Source organism: Vicugna pacos, chromosome 15 (assembly GCF_048564905.1).
Source record: "Vicugna pacos chromosome 15, VicPac4, whole genome shotgun sequence".
Classification (NCBI taxonomy): domain Eukaryota; kingdom Metazoa; phylum Chordata; class Mammalia; order Artiodactyla; family Camelidae; genus Vicugna; species Vicugna pacos.
Genome location: NC_133001.1, coordinates 16,271,088 through 16,294,776, shown reverse-complemented (window position 1 = coordinate 16,294,776; position 23,689 = coordinate 16,271,088). Strand labels below are relative to the sequence as shown.

General features: G+C 33.1%; 1 protein-coding gene across 1 annotated transcript in view; it reads right to left on the bottom strand.

Annotated features, from left to right (window-relative positions):
• Positions 1 to 3,469: 3,469 nt before the first annotated feature.
• XPO1 (exportin 1) overlaps positions 3,470 to 23,689 on the bottom strand; it is a 38,343-nt gene continuing 18,123 nt past the window's right edge. The window contains exons 5-25 of the mRNA XM_015237027.3: positions 20,289 to 20,350; positions 20,033 to 20,077; positions 18,648 to 18,829; positions 17,653 to 17,701; positions 17,457 to 17,576; positions 16,122 to 16,250; positions 15,311 to 15,469; positions 14,001 to 14,198; positions 13,404 to 13,542; positions 13,024 to 13,205; positions 12,785 to 12,941; positions 12,525 to 12,688; positions 12,104 to 12,238; positions 11,587 to 11,770; positions 11,173 to 11,279; positions 7,993 to 8,187; positions 6,469 to 6,637; positions 5,703 to 5,837; positions 5,464 to 5,623; positions 5,282 to 5,378; positions 3,470 to 4,535 (exon numbers count right to left, since the gene is read on the bottom strand). Coding sequence (XP_015092513.1) covers positions 4,389 to 4,535; positions 5,282 to 5,378; positions 5,464 to 5,623; positions 5,703 to 5,837; positions 6,469 to 6,637; positions 7,993 to 8,187; positions 11,173 to 11,279; positions 11,587 to 11,770; positions 12,104 to 12,238; positions 12,525 to 12,688; positions 12,785 to 12,941; positions 13,024 to 13,205; positions 13,404 to 13,542; positions 14,001 to 14,198; positions 15,311 to 15,469; positions 16,122 to 16,250; positions 17,457 to 17,576; positions 17,653 to 17,701; positions 18,648 to 18,829; positions 20,033 to 20,077; positions 20,289 to 20,350 — 2,915 coding nt within the window. The 3' untranslated portion in view covers positions 3,470 to 4,388. The remainder of the gene's footprint in view (positions 4,536 to 5,281; positions 5,379 to 5,463; positions 5,624 to 5,702; positions 5,838 to 6,468; positions 6,638 to 7,992; positions 8,188 to 11,172; positions 11,280 to 11,586; positions 11,771 to 12,103; positions 12,239 to 12,524; positions 12,689 to 12,784; positions 12,942 to 13,023; positions 13,206 to 13,403; positions 13,543 to 14,000; positions 14,199 to 15,310; positions 15,470 to 16,121; positions 16,251 to 17,456; positions 17,577 to 17,652; positions 17,702 to 18,647; positions 18,830 to 20,032; positions 20,078 to 20,288; positions 20,351 to 23,689) is intronic.

Genomic DNA, 23,689 nt, shown 5'->3' with positions numbered 1-23,689 from the left:
ATACGGATTTTTAGAATTGTAGACGGTGAATGACAAAGGCAACTGCCACTGTAACAGGAACAATTTCTTTGGCACTGCCAGTACCTCAGTGCTTAGAGAAAAGATTTTTTACTTTTCCCATGGAGTCAACTGCCTTTGTCCCTTACTTTCACTTAATTTTTGCTGAACTTGTGATTGAGACTATTTTCTTCAGTTCACTCTCCCCATTCCTCATTAGGAGAATGCTAGATTTATTCAGAGTGGCAATGCATCCAGCCGTAAGATTGTATTTCTCAGCTTCTCTTGTTGGGTGAGGCTATGGAGATGTATTCAAGTGTTCTGTGACTTGTTCGAGTCTCACAAGAGGAAGCTGTTACCCTCCCTGCTGCCTAGAATGCAGATGTAACAGCTGAAATTCCCACAGCTGTATTTGACCTTGGGGTATAATCCAGGTGCTGGATAGAAAAAAACAAATTTCTAAATTGCCACAAAGTGTTATCATAAAGCTGCACTTTCCAAGTTCTGTATTGGTTCTCTGGATTTCACTGATATGAGCACAACAAAATTAACTAACTACAATAAATCACTGCTGTTACTTTTTGTTACAAGAGCCAAAAACACCTTAAAATGTTTATTAAAATGTTCCTAAATATATAACCACTTTGCAAGCTAGTAAGAATTTATTCCCTAGTGCCCCCAGAATGAAACTGTAAATCAAAATGGTAAATGGACTCTGAAGCCAAAGTTACCAGTGGGGAGGTGGGGAGGAAGCCTTTTGTCAATGGGAACAATGGTCATAATATGGAATATAAACTATGCATAGATAAACATGAAAAAAAGAGAAGATACTTTAAAAAACAGATCTGAATAGTAACCAAATATTTTTTAAGAATTAAAAAACAATCACTGAAATTATAAACTACAAATACAAAAAGCATGAACCTAAATTGATACCAATCTGGAAAAACAAGCTATGAAAAGACATTCTTGGGAACAGTTGGGGAAACCTGACATTAACTAGCCATATTATGTAATTACTGTTAATTATTGAAGTTTACCCAGAATGTATCACAGAGATGCAAAGCACAAAAAGTAGTTAAGAAACTGTACAGAAGTACTTAATCACCAAAAGCACTATTTATAAATATGTTTATGTAGCTTTTTATAATCCAGGCATTTTGTCCTTAAGAGCCTAATCACTACATCAAAATCAGTTGACTTATGTGGCTGGTAACTTTAAAAATTTGTTTCCATAGACTTAAGCCTTCACATTGTTACAGAATAAATGAATTCTGCTGGAAAACTTTCTGGGAGGAAAATCCTATATATACACAAAATCTGACCAATTAACTCCCCTCAGTATTCTAAAATTGTATTTTTTTTCAAACTCTAGCCCAGTATGTCTGTTGCATCAACATCAAACTACGAAATGTCTGTGTCCTAGGTTTAAGTCTACCATAGATTTGACTCAATGTGGGGTTAAAGATAGCCTGTGAAGACTGAACTGTTAACTGCTTTATTTCAAATCTAAGATAACAACTTCAAGATGTACCATTATTTTATGTACCACCCAGAGTTGGGAAAACACTGTCAAATATAACAATATGATAGTCCTTACTGGAAAATGCATGAATTGGTTACAGCAGCCTTTTTGAAATTTCATCTATTCACTTATCAACTTCTCATGAATAAAATTGCACTGCTTGGAGTTTTAGTGGATAATTCTTAGCATTTATCTTATGGGCAACTCCCTTGCGTAGGTCCCAAGAAAAATTTGGTTGCCACTTTGCAATATGGAGATCATCCTTCCAGTAACAAGTATTTCCTCCCTTACTATCACATTTATGTCCTGCTGTCTTTGTATACCTTTTGCATGTACAGTAATTTTACTTTGTTGTTGAGCAATCCTTTGTAGGACACTTTTAAATAGCGATTAAGGTAATGCATACAGCTATAATTAAGCTCACTCAAATATAAGCAGGGACTGTATCAGTGGTATTGCCTAACCACTGTAAGTTTTAAGCTACATTACACCCCAATTTCCAGAGACGCTAAAATGTGAAGGGAAAAATGCATCCTATTGTTGATGAGATATCCTCATAACTGACACACGAATTGGTTTTATGATCCTATTTTTCAAAGTTTAAGTGACTTGTCCTGTAAACAATCTTCACACAAAGGATTGAACTATGGAATAGAATACACCTCTGAGATCTAATTTAAATCAAAACAAAAAAACTAGATCTGAGGCTTCTGTTTCAATGTTTTGAAAATTCTTTATGTATTTTGAATCTAAAAGTGATTCTTTTTGCCTATAGCTGTAACTACTCGTATTAATCTAAATAAAGGTGTTATTTACTTTTGGCAGTGGTTGAGTCCTCAGTTGTGAATCATTTCTAAAGATGATTAGTTGGACTAATCCTGGTTTCCTGGTCAAAGCTTCATTTTTGAAATATCCAGAACATATTAAGGTAGGCAATGAGGCTGCAGAATAAAGAAATTATATATGACCACTGTTGGAAACGGCAACGGCTCTTCTAAAATAAATATGAACTTATAGCTGATTCAGAGAAAACAATCTGGACCTGAACTCTTGACTAATCCAATAAACTTCTTAAATTATTTTTCAACAAACATGAGTAAGAAGGCCAAAGATCCTAATAAAGCTGATTTTTCAAAAACGTGGTTTTTGTGGGGGGCGTAATTAGGTTTATTTATTTATAATTGAGGTACTGGAGATTGGACCCAGGACCGAGTGCATGCTGAGCACACACTGTACCACTCACCTATATACCATCCGTGCCTCAAAGCTGTTTTAAAACAAGTGTTTCAATTATTTTTCTTTAAATATTAAAATCTTACCATTTGTTCTAGAAAGATCTTATGCATGATTATTTTTTACTGAAATAATGCCAGTTTTGCCAAACCTACAAAGTTACAGGAGTATGGCAGTTATAAAAAGGTGCTGATCCTCCACGAACATGAGGCATTTCAAACCCTTATGTTTTAGTCTAGGTTAATAGGCTAGTTTAATCCTCTGGAAATGGGTTCACCCAAGCTGGCTTCCTTTTTCTATTCCCTTTTCATGTTTTGTAGCCACTCTACACATTCTCCCCTTCCTCCCACCTTTCTTACAGGAATAAGACTACTTCCCAGGGTTATGTTCAAGAATATGTGCAGTAGTTTCTTGTACATGGGTTCTCATTAAGGCTAATTTTTAATCTTCGTTACTCTTAGTTCCTAACCAGAGAAAAGATGCTTTTTAACTGCAAATAAAAGTAAAACATGTGCCAACCTCTCACAGGAATGATTTGTTTCTTGGAAACAGAAGGTATCTCAAGACCACGTTCATTTTACCCAAGTGCTGCCTTTACTCAATAAACTTAGAAATACTTGGTATTGAACTTCATTTTAAAATGTTACCTAATACCTAAAAACAAGTAACAACTTTCATTAACATACGAATAAGTTTGAGCCAATAAAGGGAAAATAAATGTAAACCAAGTTTATTTTGCCTTTTAAGTAGTGTTCTTAAAGCACTACAGCTTGGTAAACAATGTAAATTAGTATAAGTCATCTCAAAAGCCAGAATTTTGTTTTGTGTTTTTTAATGAGTTGTTAAAAAGATGCAGCCTATTCTAACAGGATAAATATTTTTAACCATTTCACTTCGAGTTAATGAAGGCTCACAAATGAGCAACACTCCTCATTGAGGAAAACAAAAAGCTGTTGTCGACAAGCGACAGCACACACACACAAAAACAAAAAGAACTGTGTAAAAATATCTAACTGTGTTCCCATATTTTTTGAAGTCGCTTTACAATGGGATGATATGCACATGATCTTGCTGCAAACTTGCCATACAGACTTGTAATACATGTGGTCTAGACAAACGATTCAGTCCAACAGGTGCTAACTTCAGACAATGCAGCACTATAATCCTTTTAACAACGCAATTTGTTTTACTCATTATCTTTTCTTCTAGACTGAAATACAGGCTAGAAAGAAAATGCTCCCTAATTAAAAATTGGTACTGTTTACAGGAAAAATTGTATAATTTTGCATTAGAATTTACAAGTATATGTTCAAATTGAATTTGCCTCCTCCCCCATCCCAGCCACAAAATGGGCATGAAGTAAAATTTTTAAAAATGCCTTAATTTTCAACTTCATGCAAACTAAATAAAGATGACCAAAACAAAAGCTTAAACAATGGAAGGATATTTCACAGAAAATTTCTTATACAAAAAACACATAAGAAAAAGGGCCACTAGGTGACATTTTAATTTACAAATTGGCATCATTTTGGTCGACAAATATCCAGATGCTGTTTTCTTCTGCTAACAAGAGTTGCAGAGAGGAAGGAAAAAAAAAAAAACAAAAAAACCCCCATCAGCATGACTTCTGATTTTAATCACACATTTCTTCTGGAATTTCATGTGGATTAAGGATGCCAGGGACAGACATCTGAAGTTTATGTTTCTCTTCCTGAGCCTGTCGAAGAGCTGTTTCTCTTTCTTCCAAAAATAGATCAGATGTATCTTCACCTGCAAACTCCTGTGAAAAGACAGTTGAAATGTCAACATAATAAACTTCAATTTCAGAAAATTACTTCCCTTTGGGGGGGCGTGTAGATAAGCACCTCCCTGTTTACATAACTGATATAATTTATCCATCAATTGCTGATTTTAAATTATAGTATATTATTTTATAATTCTAGAGTTGAATTAAAAACCAAAGAAAGTTGGAAGAAAAAAAGGTAAGATTACAGAAGAGGTATAGTGTGATGCCATATACAAAATATACTTCATAAGCAATGATACCAAGAAGATGTTTCTCAGACTAATGATCAAGTTTAACTATATTATCACTGTCCTAAAGGCTGCAACAAAGCATTGTAAAACAGCAGTAAAAAAAAAAAAAAATAGGCTGATAATCTAATTATCATGGTTCCCTAAAATGGATTCCTTAATAACAACAGGGGTATAAAATTCCCAAAGGAACTACCAATGTGTTTCTTTCCTCAATTTCACTCCTTTAAAATGATCTATGGGATTCAATCACAATGCTGCAATAGATATTTAGACCTTCTAAAATGAATTATATTAATAAAAAGTTGCCCAAAACATTTCAAGCCTATCTTCGTCCTGGTCTTAAGTTTTCCTTTCTGTAGTTCAGTCTAAAACCATTAACACTTTGTATTATTTAAAAAGCCCAGTCATTTCACATTACAAAAAGTGTCAGTGCAACAGTTCAATCACATTTAGTATCAATACTTCTGTGATCGCAAATAAATTACATACCTTTATCTGTACCAGGAAATCCCTAAGATGTTCCTTGAACGCAGGAATATCCTGATTTAAGCTGAAAAGTCCTGTCACAAAGAGCTTTACTTGAGCACTGCAATTCAAAACACAATGATTAAAAAAAAATCACTTAAAGACAAAAAGCTTAAAAATTTAAGTTTATTAAAAAGTGTATTTACTCTTGTAGATGAGGGAATGCAGACTTAAGAAGATTAGCCACATATTCCTGAATAAACATTTGGTTATTAACTGGATTTCCAGGATTTAATGGTGTACTTATTTTTCCTTCTTCAACCAAATTAAACATATATGCAAGGATAGATGCATGCATTGTCAAACCTGTTGATAAGAAGGACAGCATTAACACCAAGATGAAATAACCAGAACATTTAATATTTCTATGGCTGTAAATCCTTACCAGCAGTATGTGAGGTGTCTGTCACAACAGAAAAGATATGCTGAAGAATATCACAAAAATAAGTTTGATAGAAACTCTGAGCCGCAGCTTCTTCTTGTGCAACATTTTGTAAGAGTGTAAAAAGTATCTGTAAGCCTTGAAATACATATAACACCAACAAAGTTATTACATACTGACATTCATGATAGTACTTCAGCTATTAACAAATTCATTCAAAGCCCATTCCCCCTTTTTTTGCTAATGGCTAACAATTATTTGCCTAGGTTATCTTAAATCACTAATGGAGTTAAAACTAGAACCACTGACTGCTTACTTACAGACTATAATCTAACCATTATCACATTAGCATTATTTCTGAAGGTTTAGTTTGATTCTTCCTCATCCACTCCAAAAGTAGCACAACTGAGCAATTTTTCTAATACATAAACCAATTACTACTTAAAAGTAAAAGAAATCAACTCTCCTGCTAGAAATGTTTTATTTTTTCCTTTGTTGAGGTGAGGATATGGGTAAGTGATGCTCTCCCTGCCTTAAATCTTATGCCCACCTCCCCGTAACTCAATTCTGCCTACAGACTCACTCTGAAACAGATGATTAAACTGTTTATAGGACTTAGACATATCTATGCAATTGATGCACTCAAACAAAACCAGGACAAGTAAATTGATAACTACCTGTCTACCACTATACACATCTGTTAGGTGTCTGTACATAGATTTTGGGTTGCTAGGCAAATGAATAAAGAACATTGTTTCTATGTATTTACCTGTATCTGCTACATTCCTCATAGTATGTTTGAAAGCCCAAATGATGGAATCCAAAACAAGTTTAAACTGTGCAGGTGGAATAGCCAGAAATGCTGGGAAACAATGAGAATTGACAGCCTGAAGTAGTAGGAAAAAGTTTGTTCTGTGTTCAGGATATTCTTCAAAGTCCTAAAATGAAGCAATACAAGGGCACCTTATTTTAAAGAATATTCATCAAAACTCACATAAAGACCATCACATTTTCTAGGAACTCTGAGACTATTACTATTATTTTTAATGACTTTGAGACCACTAACACAGATTAGAAAAACTGTTACCTATTGTATAAATGTGTATACTTAACATCTACATTTTTTTCCTTAGTTAATATATTTTCCCACTCCTTATAATAAGCATATACTACACTATAATAACTAAAATGTAGTATCAAGGGAGGGATGTATGCAGATGTGTCCATATAAATTTTGATGATAACCAATGATGTGTGTGCATCTCTTTTGGCTGTACTGTAAGAATCCATTGTTAAGTAATTCAGTGGAAAACATACCTCCTTGCTGGGGGGAGGGTACAGTTCAAGTGGTAGTGTGTATTTACATGAGGTCCTAGACTCAATCCTCAGTACCTCCTCTAAAAATAAACGTAATCACCTCCCCTGACCAAATTAACTAAATAATACAGTAATAAATAAAGTATTTAAAAAAAAAAAAAAACAAATTTCTTTGCTAATATTTTAATAGTATGGGTTGGATAATGAATCCTCTTAGAAGCATTACACTTTGTGAACTCTGTTGCTTTATGACTCATTTTTAGTTGCATTAAGGGAATGTAGTACTAATCATAATTCTGGCAGTATCTTTATCTAGAGGGCTGTTGCCACTTTTGTCTTTGAAATTTTTATTGCCAAGAAAGGCAGGATTACCCTTTTTTCCTTCCAGACTGAGTTGGTATAGTATATTGGTTACCAAAATACTAATATAGTTTTGGGACTCTAAAATGGTAAATATTCATCATATATGAAAAAGTGTAACTGTAATGATCTTAATTACGTAAAAATGGATGCTTAGTTAAGGAGATACACAAACAAGACCTAAGAGGACACATCAAACTGTAAACTGCTTGTGATTATGGATTACTTTGTTCTTTGTGTTTTTTGGTTTCCTATTATACACATCAGCTTTCAAGAAATAAATGTTATTTTAAAAACCTTAAAAAAAAAAAAACCTAAAATGTAATCCTCCCTTTTCATTTATTTAAAACAAATTAATACAACTAAAGCCAATGACTGAAATGCAGTAAGTTTTCAATGCTAGCTGCCATTTGAATAAATACCAAACTTATTTTTAATTCTTAGAATTCCATGCAAATTAAAAATAACAAGTATTTTTATGATCTAGTTCAAATATTTAGTATCAGAGCCTAAAATTTATGCTGTAATCAAAGATAGTCATCATTTATGCTTTTAAAAGTGGTAAGAACACACTGCAGAACTTTCCATTATATAACTGAAAGGCAAAAACACATACCTTATTTATCATATTCAATGTGCATTCAAAAACAGCATCAAATATTTGAGGTATTTCAGCTGTTATATGTCCTCCTAACTTGTTGACAATAATAGCCATAGTACTAAGCACTTCTGGTTCTCTAGCAGCTGGGACATTTCTCTGATAATCAATGAGAACTGCATCCAACAGAGGAGGGACAAAATTTTCAGCTACCTGTTTAAAAAATAATCTGATTTTAATTTAGGCACTTGGTAACTCATATTAAACAGTCAGGTCAATGTCATCTCCTGTACTGTAATTTTTTGTGTATTAAAACTTTTTACTAACAGAAACCAACAAATCACAATACGCTGAGAAGGCCATGAACATTATGCAGTTTAAATCTGTACGATAGCAAACTGAGGCCTGAAATCAAATGACTAGCTCTAAGTTCTGCAGCAGAACCACGATTCTGGGACACTGTTATGTGGGATGGGTAACCTCAGAGTAAAGAAGAGTCGTCCTAACCAATATTGTACCAAGGTACTCATATCTAACCAAAAGAGGACGCCACTCAGTGATTTTTAACATAATGAATACTAGCTGACATCTCAATAAATAGAAACAATAACTATCATTTACTCTCAAAAAATAAACTGGACTATGCCAGAAAGACTGCGTGTGGTTTTCCAAGCTTCTCAATAGTCTTATTAGGGTGTAATTTCTATGCTTTCAGGTTCTCTATTAAAACACGTAAACACAACCAATGTTTTATTTAACTGAAGATTTCTAGTTACTAGTGTCCCACTACATGAAACAGGTCTAGAAAGATTTGAAGGATAAGGACAAAATTATTTTTCCTTTTTACCCACTTGGGTTTCTCTTAACTAGAACTAGTTCTCACTTTTTCCTTTCTTACAGTTTCATTGAGATACGATTGATGTACAGTGCTGTGTTAAGTTTACTTATATATATGAAATGATTACCAACTAAGTTTAGTGAACATCATCTCATATAGATACAAAATTAAAGAAACAAAAGATTTTTTTGAGTGTGACAAAAGCGCTTAGGATTTACTCTTTCTTATATAACAGACAGCAGTGTTAACTGTATTTATCATGTTGTACGTTACATCCCTAGTACTTATTTATTGTATAAATAAAAGCTTCTACCTTTTGACTTCCTTTTTATCCAATTCACCCTCCACCCACTCCACCTCCTCTGGTAACCACAAATCTGATCTCTCTTTTTAAATTCAAGCATAGTTGATTTACAATGTTGTGTTAAGTTTCTGGTGTACAGCATAGTGATTCAGTTATTTTTAAACATATATATACACACACACGCACTGTTTTCCATTATAGGTAGTCACAGGATATTGAATATAGTTCCCTGTGCTATACAGGGGACCTTGTTCATCTATTTTATATAGCAGTTTGCATCTGCCAATCCAAACTCCCAATTTATCCCTCCTCCCCACTTTGGTAACCATAAGTTTGTTTTCTGCTTGTCTGTCTCTTTCTGCTTTGTAAGGAAGTTCATTTTTATCATTTTTTAAAGATTCCACATATAAGTGATATCACATATGTCTTTCTCTATCTGACTTACTTCACTTTGTATGATGTCTCTAGGTCCACCCATGTTTTTTTTTTATTTTATTGAGTTATAGTCAGTTTACAATGTTGTGTCAATTTCCAGTGTAGAGCACAACTTTTCAGTCATACATGAGCATATATTCATTGTCACATTCTTTTCCACTGTGAGCTACAAGATCTTGTATATATTTCCCTGTGCTATACAGTATAATCTTGTTTATCTATTCTAAATATACCTGTCAGTATCTACAGATTTCGAACTCCCAGTCTGTCCCTTCCCACCCACTTCTCCACTGGCAACCGAAAGTCCACCCATGTTGCTGCAATGATTTCTTCTGAGTTTGCTGTATGTTTGTTTAAGTACAACTGACCTATAATACTATGCTAGCTCCTGTTACACAGGATAGTAATTTGGTATTTCTATGTATTTCAAAATGATCACCACAATAACTAGTTATGAACTGTCACCATAAAAAGACTACATTTATAGTCTGCATTATATTAGTATATTGTTATATAAAATGTATATCATATAATACACGGACTATAGAAATATTATGTATTAATAACATGTTATATTAGAGCTATATTCTCCACACTGTGCATTTTCATACCTGTGACTCATCTGTTTTGCAATTAGAAGTTTATACCTCTTAATCTCCCTCAACCTATTTCTTTCCTTCCCGTTTTCACATTTCTACTCTTAACCCTAACTGAAATAGTTTATTTTCCTACAAAGCAGATCCAAAGTATTTGAGTATCTTTGAATTCACAGCCCTAAATCACAATAGAAATCTTAGTTATAAATAAAATATGAGACCCATCTGGTCATTACCTCTGATGTTCCTGAAATTACTGCCCATGCTATTTGTAAATTATGAACTTCTCAATTCCCTCAATTCATCCTACTTTTTACTTTCTAATTTTTAAAATGCAGTTCTGATCTCATAATGCATATTTAAAACCTTCTGGGAATCATGGGAATTCCACAACTGTTTTCTGAACAAGTTTCCTGAAATTTACCTTGTCAACAGGAACAATATTGAAATTTCAAAATTATGAAAGTAAATAGCACACTTGTCAATGCTATTTTCACCCAACAGTGATAAACAAGACACAATTTCTTGTAATTTCCAAGGATCAAGAGAATGAAAGGTGTAACAATAATAAAACATAAAACAGATTTTTCCCCAGCTGAAGTATATGAAGTGGGTTTAGTTTCTGAAGACCACTTAAGACTAACGGGAATAAGACAGCAAAAGAGACATTCAAACCTTCAAAACTAGGAAAGTGCCTACTCCTACTAAAGAGGCAATCTAATGACAGCTTTGTCGACTGCTTTCAAGATCACGAGGAAAACAAAAATTTCATCCTAACTGTATCCATGGAAAAATAAGAATGATCCAATCATCTCAGTTTTGTTACAGCGCGCCATCCCTCCCAACTAACAGCAATTTCTTAGTAAGATGGAATATATCTTACTATTTTAACGTACTCAAGAATTCTGATAAATAAAATGTTATAAAATGTGACACATCTAAATTAACTAAATGTATATAGAGATATATGCACATTCCAGAGAATGCAGCATCAACCTTAAAAACAAACAGCACATCTCACTTACCATCTGTGGATCATTGGACCGGCTCACCCAACCAGATATCAACTTTAAAGTTTCCCTTTTTACTGTTCGCATACTTCTTATCAACGGTTGCTTTGTAACCATCTCACCTGAAAAATATAATCAGGTGGAATCCAACTTGACAACCAAAACTCTACATTGGCAGTTACATGTACTTCAGATACTATTTATCATTAGAAAACTTACAGACAAGGCTATACAGATGAATTTCCTGAGAAAATAAACTAAGACTAATGTTATAAGGGAAAAGAGACTAGTTAAAAAAAATTGCCTAGGATAACCTGAAACAAGGAAGGGATTAATTTAAATCTGTGAGAAATGTTGAATGCTTATGCTAAAGCAGTGAGTGTAGACCTGCCTTAATACATCATTCCACAAGAATTCAGAATCATTTACCATTAGCTTGGATAGCTGCAGAAATATTTTCACTGAGGCACTTGTATACATTAAGCATATCTAAATAAATCCTTCCAAGCTGAATCACAAAAGGGTGTCCAACTGCTTTGCAGGCTCTCACATTTGTTTTCAATATGCTACCAAGCTGCTTGACTGTTTCAGGATCTTTAAGTATATCCACATTCTGTGAAAAATAACAAATTCCATTTATCATATGAGAATTATCCTTGTAGCTAAAGCAAAATACATTACCCACATTACTCTAAACCACCATCACATTTATAATCCTAAATGGTAAAACTAGTACAAAAGTCTTCACTACTAAGAATAGAACAAAATATTCCCAATTTTCCATCAAAATATAAAAATGTATTACTTTTTCAGTGTGCAAAAGCACACCTAAAAGCACCTATGAATCATATATACATGTCAAAGGTACTGAATTTACTACCTTTGTGAGTAACATTTTCTTAAAATTCCAACCACCAGCATTTTTACAAAAAAGAATAAAACTTACTTTGGTTGCTTGCTGGATTATGCTATCCCAAACTTGATTAGGAAGTAGCATGTATTTTTCTATTAAATGTTCTTGTACTGTTTGGTCTGTCTGTGCACCAATCATGTACCCCACAGCTTCATAAAACGTATGGACCTATGTTAAAAGGAAAAAATTTTCTTTTATCTACCGTAATAAGGAAAACCACACACAAACAATCCACATACCTATTTAAACTAATTTTGTTCAAGTGTCAGAAATCGTTTATATTATAGGAAAACAGCCTAACAAACTTCTGGTTGAATTTCTGCCTCACTACAAAACTTAACCAAAGAGACACATGAAGTGAATCCAATAATAGCATTTGTTCTCTTCCCATGAACAAATTCTTACTAAACAGCAGTTACTATCTTAAGAAAAATGTGCTTAGTCCTCTACATACCTGCTGAGGCTGAAGATCACAAATTATAGTGTTAATGTTGTTCAAAATCTCATCAATAAATGGCATTACTTCTCCAACCTGAACCTGAACAAAATGCCTACGGCATTTTTGAGCTATTTTAATGAAAGTATCACAAGCCATGTCCTGGACTCCATCGTGGGTCTCTAACAAAACAAAAACAATTATCAAAAACATTTTTCAAGAAAAATTTCGCTTTTCATTTTAGCAAAAATAAATAAAGTGTATTAAATAAGATTTACCATGCATGAATTCAAACAGCTTGTTAACTACTGTCTTCAAAAATTTCCAGTGAGCTCTTAAAAATCGTGGATATTGACCTACTATGTACATGATATTTGATGCAATAATAGCTTTATTATCTTTGCCTCTTTTCTGTTCACATAATCCTAATAGATCCTGTAAAACAAGACAAATTTCAGTCATTTGTAATAAAATACACTTGTCTAATGGTTCCAGCCCACACACATCAATTGCATACCTTTATAACAGTAACAAGAAATCGCTTTTCATCCTCTTCATGCATTGCTCCACTAATGGACCCTATTGCCCAACACAAAGTATTCAAATTTTTCCATGACCATTCCGTACCATTCACTTGATTGTGAAGCTTCTCAGTCATTATTCTTTCTGTATCTACATAATCCAGGTGAGTAAGATAAACTACAAGGAAGAAAAAGTTTCAGATGTTTCAAAATGCAAAACTTAATGGGCAAAAAGACTGTTTACTAAGAACAGCACATTAATAAGGATGGCTATTAACAGATTCAGAACCTAAACATGCCACATTTATTAAAAAGTACTTCTACCTCAGAACAGAATTACAAAGATAGATTAAATTAACAGTATCTATTAACTTACCTAATGTTTCTCTCATATTCTTATACAAATTTATGGAATCTGTATCCTTCATGAATTCTCTCACAACTTCTCCCTGATCATTTTCTACAACCAATACTTCCTCTGGTTTAGCCATTCGACTAACCATCAATAAACGGACCTATTCAACAATGAAGAAAAAAATCTTTTAGATCTTTGGAATCAGCCACAACAAATAAATGTAGCCCCTTCCCAAAGCACTTAAAGTCAACATACCAAACAAAATTGTTCCCATGCTATAAAAGGATGCACATTCTTGAAATGTAATTCTACAATAATGATTTTTCAATCTTTATTTATCACGGATAAAAATCAACTCTTGTTAAGGTTCTTCCGTCTCACTTGCATTCCTAATGAACTCACAGGTGGTGCTGGTGCTTGTAAAAGGACTACACCTTTAAGGACCAAAACTCTAAAAACCATTCTCTTTCATGTCCAACTTCTCAGTATGCATGGAGAATCTCAATTTTTTTTGTAGCTCATTTATTTGGATAGATTTAGCCAAAAAATAAAAGCCAGTATTTGCATTTAGTCCTCAAAAATCACAGGAAGCACACTCACTACCCACTGTATTGTTACCTTGGATAACACAGGCAAATACAGCTGTCTCCTGGGAGGAACATCAAAATGTTGACTTCCAGACAGCAAGGGAGAGGCAGATGTTGAGAACGGGCTCTCTCTATAGAGTTCAGCTGCCAGGTGATTCCAGTATTCAAGACAAATCTTAAAAATTTCAGTTTCCTCTACTTCTGATACCAACAACATATAATGAAGGGCCTACACAGAAGAGCAAAACTAGTAAAACAATCCTTAGTCATTATTAAACCAACCTCAAACTGCTTTCCACTTGCTACATTAATGGGAAATAATTCATGTTGTATTTTATACAACTCTGAAGTTTCATTATTCATCAAATAGACAGTAGAACTTTTCTAGGAGCAAACTGTGCTGCCTTCTGACATATCCTAGAATGCTTCAAGAACCTTACGATATTGTTGGTCAATATATTTTTTTTACCTATTTTTTTAATTCTCCAGCTTTCAGTGCCAAAGAGGCCATGCTGAGTTAGGTAGGCAGGCAGTGCCCAGAAAATATATTTCAATAAAAGAGAGAAGCAAACAAACAAACAAACAATAATGTTAAGTTTCTTAAAAAGGTATAAACATTAAGATATTTGTTACTAATAGCCCCCTCAAAAAGAAAACACTCCGTATGTTCATCAACTGATTAATCAACACACAAAACTCAATATATATCCATACAATGGTATATTATTCAGCCATAATAAGGATGAAGGACTGGTACATGCTGTAACATGGTAATATGCTAAGCTGAAAGAAGCCCCAAACTAAAGACCATATACTGTAATTCCAGTTACTTGAAATGGTTCAGAATAGGTAAATCCATTGAGACATTAAACAGTGGTTGCTAGGGATTGGAGGAGAGAGGGGGATGAAGGGAATGACTGTTTCAATGCATGCATCATCCTTTGTGGGCGATGATGAATATGTTTTGGAATAGACACATGACTGACAACATTGTGACTATACTAAACACCACTAAACTATACAGTTTAAAATGGATAGTTTTATGTTATGTGAATTACACCTCTATTTTAAAATAAGGCCTTTAGACTTTTATCTTATAAATAACACATCTACATATCCCTTAGGAATTTAATTTTCATTATAAATTATTGAACTGGCATTAAGTAGAATGCAAAATCAGGAAATTTGGCTTTTAATTGTAATGCAGAATTGACGACACGTATTTTTACTGCACAGACTATTAGGTGATAAGACATGTCAAAAGGTCCATGAATTTCAGACTACTTTTGAAGTTTTCATTATGCAGAGAATTTCAGAAACCAAAGGCTCCACAAAGCCTACCTCCATGAGTGTTTCCCTGAGACTTGATCTTTTTTCTATAAGTTGACCATGTTCTTTAAGAAAGGTGCAGAGAAACAAACTGAGATTTTGAATGAAGTTCTGTTCATCATCCTTTCCATTTGAGTACGCAAGTCGGATATTGGTATTTAAAGGAAGCATCTGCAAATTCATATTAGTCATTAGTCTTCATTTTAAAGACAAGACACTACATTTAAGTTCTCAAATTCCACCACACTTTTACTCATTTTAAAACATGGAGTTAAACAGTTTACTGTTCACTAGAAAGCCTTGATCTATTACACCCACTTTGTACCTTTCTGCTCTAGCTTTTGATTTTTTTTAATGTTACAAGTAGTAAGATTTCCTCAAAGATTATCCTTTGAGGTTTTCCCATCTTAGTGTTATTAAAAGTGTAAAAATATTCAACAGAATCAGATCACAAACATATACAGTAATGTACTATGATTAACCTTCTAGATAATTTCATATATACCTAGTCAAACAAGGACAGGCTAATCCCTTCATTTAAGAGATATAAGGTCAGAGGCAGAAATGATACTAACCCCAGTTTACCATGATTCTAAATTCTGTAGAAATAAATTACCATGACACTCCCAGAAATTTTCAAGGAACTTTCAAAATGTTCATAAAAATTTCTAGCTTACCCTTCATGTAATATATATAATAAATATGCAGTTGCATTACAGCTGATTTATTTATGTTAAGAGGTGCAGAAATGGTTCAACTCTAACCCACATTTTTCTAAGGCACTAAAATTGTTTAGTCAGTTTTTAAAAGAGTGTTGTATTACCTGTTTTAGCTGCATCATTGTCAGTGTAAATAGCGTTACAAACTGTTCCTCATACTGGCTTACACTCACACCAGCAATCTCAGTGAGGCACTTCAGAGAGACATTTCGAAACATTGGAACATTCAGGAACTATTTTAATTGAAACAAAGGGGGAAGCATAAAATTAAATGGCCTGAAGCACTTTATTTAAAATTAACAAACAAAAAATAAAGAATTTAAAAATCAGGAACATAGATAAAAAGATCAGATAAAGAGGTGATAATGTCTTTTTGGTACATATATTTTAAAGGAATTCCATTATCCACCCAATAGGGAGTAAATGCTTTAGGAGCAAACTGCACTTTCTTTTGATGTATCCTCAAGACATCTCTAAAGCACCAAGTTGCTTAGAAAAGTTTCCCCTTGACCTATTATATGACTTTTTAAGGACATCATGTTTTCTGCGTAATCTAATGGGACTGCAATTGTTAAGGATTTTAGGAGATGGGCAATATACCTAGGATTAATGAAAGTGTGGGAAGAGTAGCTCTTTGACATTTTATTGTTGGGAAGGTATAAAAATAGCCTACCACTTGTGGGTGGCAATTTGGTAAGCATCAAAAGCCTTAAAAATCGATGTACCTATTGACCTGGTACTTAACATGTATTAAAAATTTATCCAAAGTAAATATTTGGCCAAGAGCATGGATGTTTCTTTCATGTAGTAAAAAAAAGCAAACCAACTGTTGACAAAGGCAAGTAATTTTAAATAAATTGTCTATCAATAAAATGGTAGCTCTAATGAGTAAATTCATATTAGAATATATCACTTTACCAAGTCCTGTACAAAGCTCCAAATGTAAGTTTATCGTAGCCTGCTTTTATAAGGTCTTGATTAAATACTAATTTATTCATTATACCTGACTAGAAAACATCTGGAAATACACGAGTTGGTTAAGTGATTATCTCTGGATGAACAATTTTAAGACTTTATATAGGCATTACATGCTACTGCTTTAAAATTACGTGGGAAAAAATACAAAGATTTCCCATTCTGCAGACATACCCCTTAACTTACCCTACTGTGACATATGTAATCAACTAAAGGCCAACTAAATTCATTATTAGTTGTTCACATGAAATTTGTTAAGACTGCATGGTAGATTTTGACAGTGTTCTTAAGAATTATAAGCTGAAACTACAGAAAAGTTCTTTTGAGTAGCTTCCTCATTCTTAGAAACAAGGTTGATTATAGCTAGGAGTATAGAATGGTTTTTCTATACAAAAGAACATTATGAATGAAGAAAATACATGCAATTATCCACTGATAAATAAACTAAAATGTATTCACTATACCTTATATATTAATGTGCTGATTAACTTGGTTTCAAAAATATACCCAAGTGGAATCCAGTTAAGAAATCTGAGCAATGTTTCCAAAGTTGCATGTACAAGTGGAGCATTTTGGGAATTTTCCTGCAATGAAAACATGCTTGTAAATTGTCATCTTCCTATAATTATTATTTTTAAAAATGAAATTAAAAGTACTTACCATCACAAACTGACACAGTTGAAAAATTTGTGAGAATTCATTGCACATGCTAAAAAAGAAGTAATCGATTTAGAAGACACATAGAAATAAACATTGTAATTAGTTACATACCGATAACATTTCAGCAGCCTGGTCATTAAAAACTTGAGTTAATTCTATGTAAACACAGATATCAACTTCATCAAGTTATAAAAACTATGTATATTACTGTTTTAAAACTCACCTATAAAGAACCCATAATTCTTTTAAAAATTGTTTTCTTTGGGTGGGAGATTAGGTTTATTTATTCATTTTAATGGAAATACTGAGGACTGAACCCAGGACCTCACGCATGGTAAGCATGTGCTCTACCACTGAGCTATACCCTCCCACAAAAGCATGTAATTTCATTTCTTGAAGGTTTGCCAATTCACTTTATATGAATCTGAATCAATCTAGTCTTTTAAATCAAGATAGCTGAATCAAAAATTTGAAAACGAGTAGTGTTAGATGTGCTTATACACCAAATCAGACGAATAAATTATAAATTCTGAAGCTAGTCAGAATACACAAATGTAAAACATTTCTGTTCCCGAATGACTAGAACACATCCTTATTACAATGTTGAAAAAAGTAAAATCTGGCATGTTCCTAGTGTTAACTATAGGGGAACTGACAAAATGCAGAAATAATACAGTAGACATTTGAACATAAGTCATTTTCTTGGGCCTACAATTAAGTAAATACCATATAAAATGGATCCCAAAGAGGTTTCTGGGAACTCAACCTATATTCCTTCCACGTGATATGTATGAAGTTATTTTGCTGTAACCCCACACATACTTTTCAGCCTCCATATTTAGAATATTAGGGCCACTTTGGTATTTAAATTTGTTCTCAAAAAGAATTAAAAGTATATTAACTTCTAACAATGATAGTTCCTTAAAAATTTATAATCTACCTCCAAATTCCTTGTAATTGTTTCAGAAATTACTTTAAAATTCTAAAATACTTGCCTGTCTTTTAAATGCTTAGCTTTCACCTGGGTTATCTGTCCACTAGAGAAATCAAATACTTCTTCACTCAAGAGTTTCAGAATCACCATATTATTCTGACAGAGACTTTCACTGGTCCTACTTGCTCCAACAATGTCACTGATAAAAGTTGGCCAGTGTTTTGGCCATTCCTGTTTCAGTATCTGAAATAAGATAGGAGATGTTAATTTCATTGCACTTGTCAATGACAAATAAACTTCACAGAAATTGTGTGATACCAAAAGCAGGAGTAAATATCAATCACCTTTCATTTTCTCTTTTATTAACACAGGAAATATGCCAATCTCTACAGAACACATTGAGTAGAAAGTATAGCACAGATAAAGTCCTTTGTCTCAAATGCCCCATTCCTCTCAGTTACCCTGATTGGTCTAATCTGTCTGTGATGTCTATGTGTATCAGTATTTACCACATAAGTGCAAATTATCCTAGGAGATGCAAAGACCTCACTCTAAGTGATAAAACGGTGATGAGCAGGGAAAGACATTATCTTTGGCTGGAATCTGAGCCTTGAAATATAGTAGGGTTTGGACATATAAATTTGGAAAAAAGGAAGCGTTACAATTGGGGATAGAATCACCTTAGACTAAAACAGCCTAATGGGTGGACTACATTCGATTTTCAAGTCTACTGTTTATGTATGCTAGGGATTTCCCAACCAGATATTCTGCAGTACCACCTGTCAGTAAGAGGTAAGCAACTTAACATCTTTGTAATCCTCCCTCCTCCCGTCCAGACACAGGCTAACAACAAAGTCCTCAGTATAAAAGCAAGTGCATCTTTGTGAAAAGCCAAGTGTTTGGGAAAACCAAATGTTTCTGTAACTTAATAAATAGAAAAACCTATTTTTTCCCACATACCAATTAATGTTCTCAGGAAATTTGGGGGATATATTATAAAAGATAGGTAAGTATGAAATTTCTAAAGTTAGACATAGGTTTAAAAACAGGCTAAGTACAGAGATTAATTAAAGAGATGCTTGAATTGAAAGGTAAATTTTTAATGAATTAGTAAGACTGAGTAAGGTAAGACTGAAACAGTTGACATGGAAAGGAAGCGTTCACATTATGAGGCAGATGAGAAAATCTTTAAGGAGTCCAATCCATATTGGAGCCCAGAAGTGAAGGGTTTACAGCATCTGATGTTCCCTACTACAGCATATTATCAATTTTAAATACCAGACAGTAGCTAAGTATTGTAGTTATTGTGAACACTACTATCACTACTCTGTAAGATGTGAGTTTAGTTATTCGATAAAAGTAGGTTAGGATATTTTGTTCAACTAATCAGCCTAACTGAAGTATTTAATTCTTCTCAGGGAAACACTGTATCAAGTAAAAACTCACCTGAACAAGAATCATATTTAATTTCCCGATATACACCTTTTCCTTCTAAGAAAAGAAAAAAAGTTTAGATTAAACAAAGACCTAAAATAGATAAATAACAAACGTAGGCAACCCCATCCAAGAGAAAAACGATTGCAGATCCATTGTAAATGACTGTGCATGTATGTATATCTTCTGTCTGTGACAGAAGTTTAAGTTGAATATCTAATATATTTAAATATTACACTCTCACAGTAATCGCCAAAAAAGCTCTTACCTCTACACAAGTTGGGTCAGACGATGTCTTGATAATGAGGCCAACAACATATTTTTTTATGCCTATTAAAAAAAATTATTCAATACTTTATAGCATGCTAATAAATCTTTAGGAAGCAAAAACAAACAAACAAAAAAACTGGGGGTGGGGGAGGGAAGAGTAAAGTCAAACACATCTCAATCCACAAATTGTGGCATTTAAAAAATATGCCGATTTTAGTACACTACTCCTTTAAAGTTTTAGTTCTTGTTAACCTTTTAATTTTCATTAACCTTTAAAAAACATTGGTTTACCTATTACAAATTATTGTCTTCTGAGATATTCCTTGATGCCAGACAGTTAAGTACACCAAGCCGTGGTTTTTAACTTAAAAAAATACCACAAGGGACTAACGTGTTATTCATTTAAATAAAAACATGTATTACTTTTATGGGTTAAAACTACAAAAACACTGAATATGTAAACTATGTAAGCACTATAAATAAGTTTATGTAAAATATTTATAAATCAAAGTCAGATGTTAATCCTTTCCAGATTTATTTCAATTGCAGCATTAAGCTAATCCTAGAAGTAATTTTAATGTGTTCGTCTTACAATGTAGGAAAAAAGAGTTAAGGATAAAGTTTTTATTTGTAATGTTCTTTACTGAAGGATACTTTAATAGCATAACCTATTCTTTAAACAGTTAAGACTCCACACCTTTGATTTTATTTTGCATCACTGAGAATTTACTGAGTTATCTACTACAGGTCCCCTTAAAATTTAAAGTAATGTGGTGCACTTACATTCCCATACCCAAAGGGTCTGAAGCAGGATTCTCTATTGCAACGAATTATTATTTCCCACTACAAAGGATAAAGACTACCCTCACATCTGTTTCATAACTTAGGCTTTGCCACCAAATGACTTATGAAGACCAAAATTTTCAGAGGTATCTAAATTTCAAAAATACAGATAAAAGTTCATGAAACTGCGTTTCAAGTCTCATTTAACAAACCTGCAAAACTGGACTCAATATCGACTTCGAAGGGATATGCTAAGAAATTTACCCATTTAAGAATCAGCAGGAAATAGAGTCAACTTGAGAGCAACAAAATGTTTATTTGATTGTAAAACTACCTTAATATAGTAATCTTCATGAGCTAAAGTATTAAATTCACTCTTTGACCCTAAGGGTTCCTCTTCATTGGTACTTAAAAAATAATTTTTATTTATTATGGGGAAATCAGCCATTCCCTTTCACATCCCAAATAAAAACAAAACCTTAAAAAACATTAATAATAATAATTTCCTAACTGCAGAAATATTTCATTAGTATAATAAAGCCACATAATAAGGGTTATTTATCAACTGAAAATGCAATGTTAAGTACTATCAATATTCACAGTGTAAGACCTGTTTAAAAAACTGCCTGCCAGGTGCCAAAAACTTATGTGTTTCATACAAACACACACAATATTACAGTACCTATATTTTAAAAGGTTTTACATTAGGCAAAGACCACAGTACTAACTGTTGCAGACAAGACCACCAATGAATGCTAAAACAAATGGGCAAAACTTTCAAGAGGAATGTGTTTCTGGCATAGTGTTAAATTATCTTCCCAAGCTATTTATCACTTTCAAAGTAAAAAAATAGTAATTTTGTAAACAGAAGACCAGCAAGCACCAACATAACTGGTAAAAGTTAATAATAAATGAACAATTAAACATACTGATACCATGTACCCCCTGGTTTGGTAGACGGAGAACATATCACCTGTGTGGCATTCTTGGCCCAAAATATGGAATCTCAAGTCTAATCATGAGAAAACAGACAAACCTAAACTGAAATATACTACAGAATAACTGACTAAAACTCAGCGAAAGTGTCAAAGACATATCAAGCAGGAATTAAGAACTGTCACAGATTAGGGAGAGTAAAGTTTAAGACACAACTGAATAAATTTTAGAACAGAAAAAGGACATTAGAGAGAAAGCTTGTGAAATTTGAATTAAGGTCTATGATTCAGCTAATAGTACTGAACCAATGTTAAATTTCTGGTTGTGATTATTTTACTATGGTTGTCTAAGTTGTTAATAATAGGATAAACTAAAAGGTGCAAGTACATCTTGTACTTTTTTGGGCAATGGTTCTACAGTCTAAAATTATGTTTTTAAAAAATAAGGGGCTTTGTGGACACAAAATAAAATCAGGTCTAGATTCAATAAGGTGATTTAAAAAAAAAAACTAGGGGAATCAATTTTATTTTAAAAGTAGTGCTAAATCATACCGCTTAGGGAAATCCACACAAAAACCTCATGTCCTAATACCCACTAGACCTAATCAAAACATAATTCTGGCATTGCTGACTCTTCTATTCTTTACACATAAATTACTATCATTAAGGCCCCTAAAAATTAAGGAAAAGGGCCATCATGACTTAGAAGTTACATACCATCTTGCAAGTTATTTACCTGGCAATATTAATAATCTTAACCCCCAGGAATATCTTACAAGTATGTGGATACTTAATGATAGGGTAAAAGAAATGTATAACAGAATTTGATCTTCATTAACAAATTTCACTAAAACCCTTTAAAATCAGAACTTACTGACTACAATATATTGATAGTGCCATATCCCACGGAGACAAAGGCATTTTCTAAATTTAAATCATAAGGTTATACATGAGCATCTTAGCTAGTCAGTGACACTGCCATACATTAAATTTTTAATCAAATACAGGATTCTACCTATTAAAGAGAAAAATGCATTCCTAGACAAACTGTAAAATATGAGTTAAAAAGTTGCACATACCTATCCTTTTCTTCCATAGTGGCTAATTTTCCTGCACCACAGAAAATGGAAAGCCTTAACACACTATTACAAACATAAAGCTACAGATAGGCAAAACTGAATTCAATTCAGTCCCAATCACTGTGCAATTCTTAAAAGTATACAATCAAATTACTTTATTTATTTTTAATTTTTAAAAATATATTTTTATTGAAGTATAGTCAATTTACCATGTTGTGTCGGTTTCTGGTGTAAGCACAATGTTTCAGTCATACAGGAACATACAAATAATCATTTTCATAGTTTTTCACCATAAGCTACTATAAGATATTAAATTTAGTTCCTTGTACTATACAGTATAAACTTGTTTATCTATTTTGTATTAGTTTCTGAAATCTCGAACTCCCAATTCATCCCTTCCCACCCTTCTAATTACTTTAAATGTTTGTTTACTCTATAATCAGATTCCTCCATCAAAGCCATGTATAATCAAAAGAAAGGCTCTTTTCTCATGCCACAGTATTAAACATCTATCCATGTAAACCACCACCAGTGATCATCAGAAAGGTAAGTCACCAAAATAAAGCTGTTTGTCCTCTTTCTCTTATTGTCCAAAGGAATTC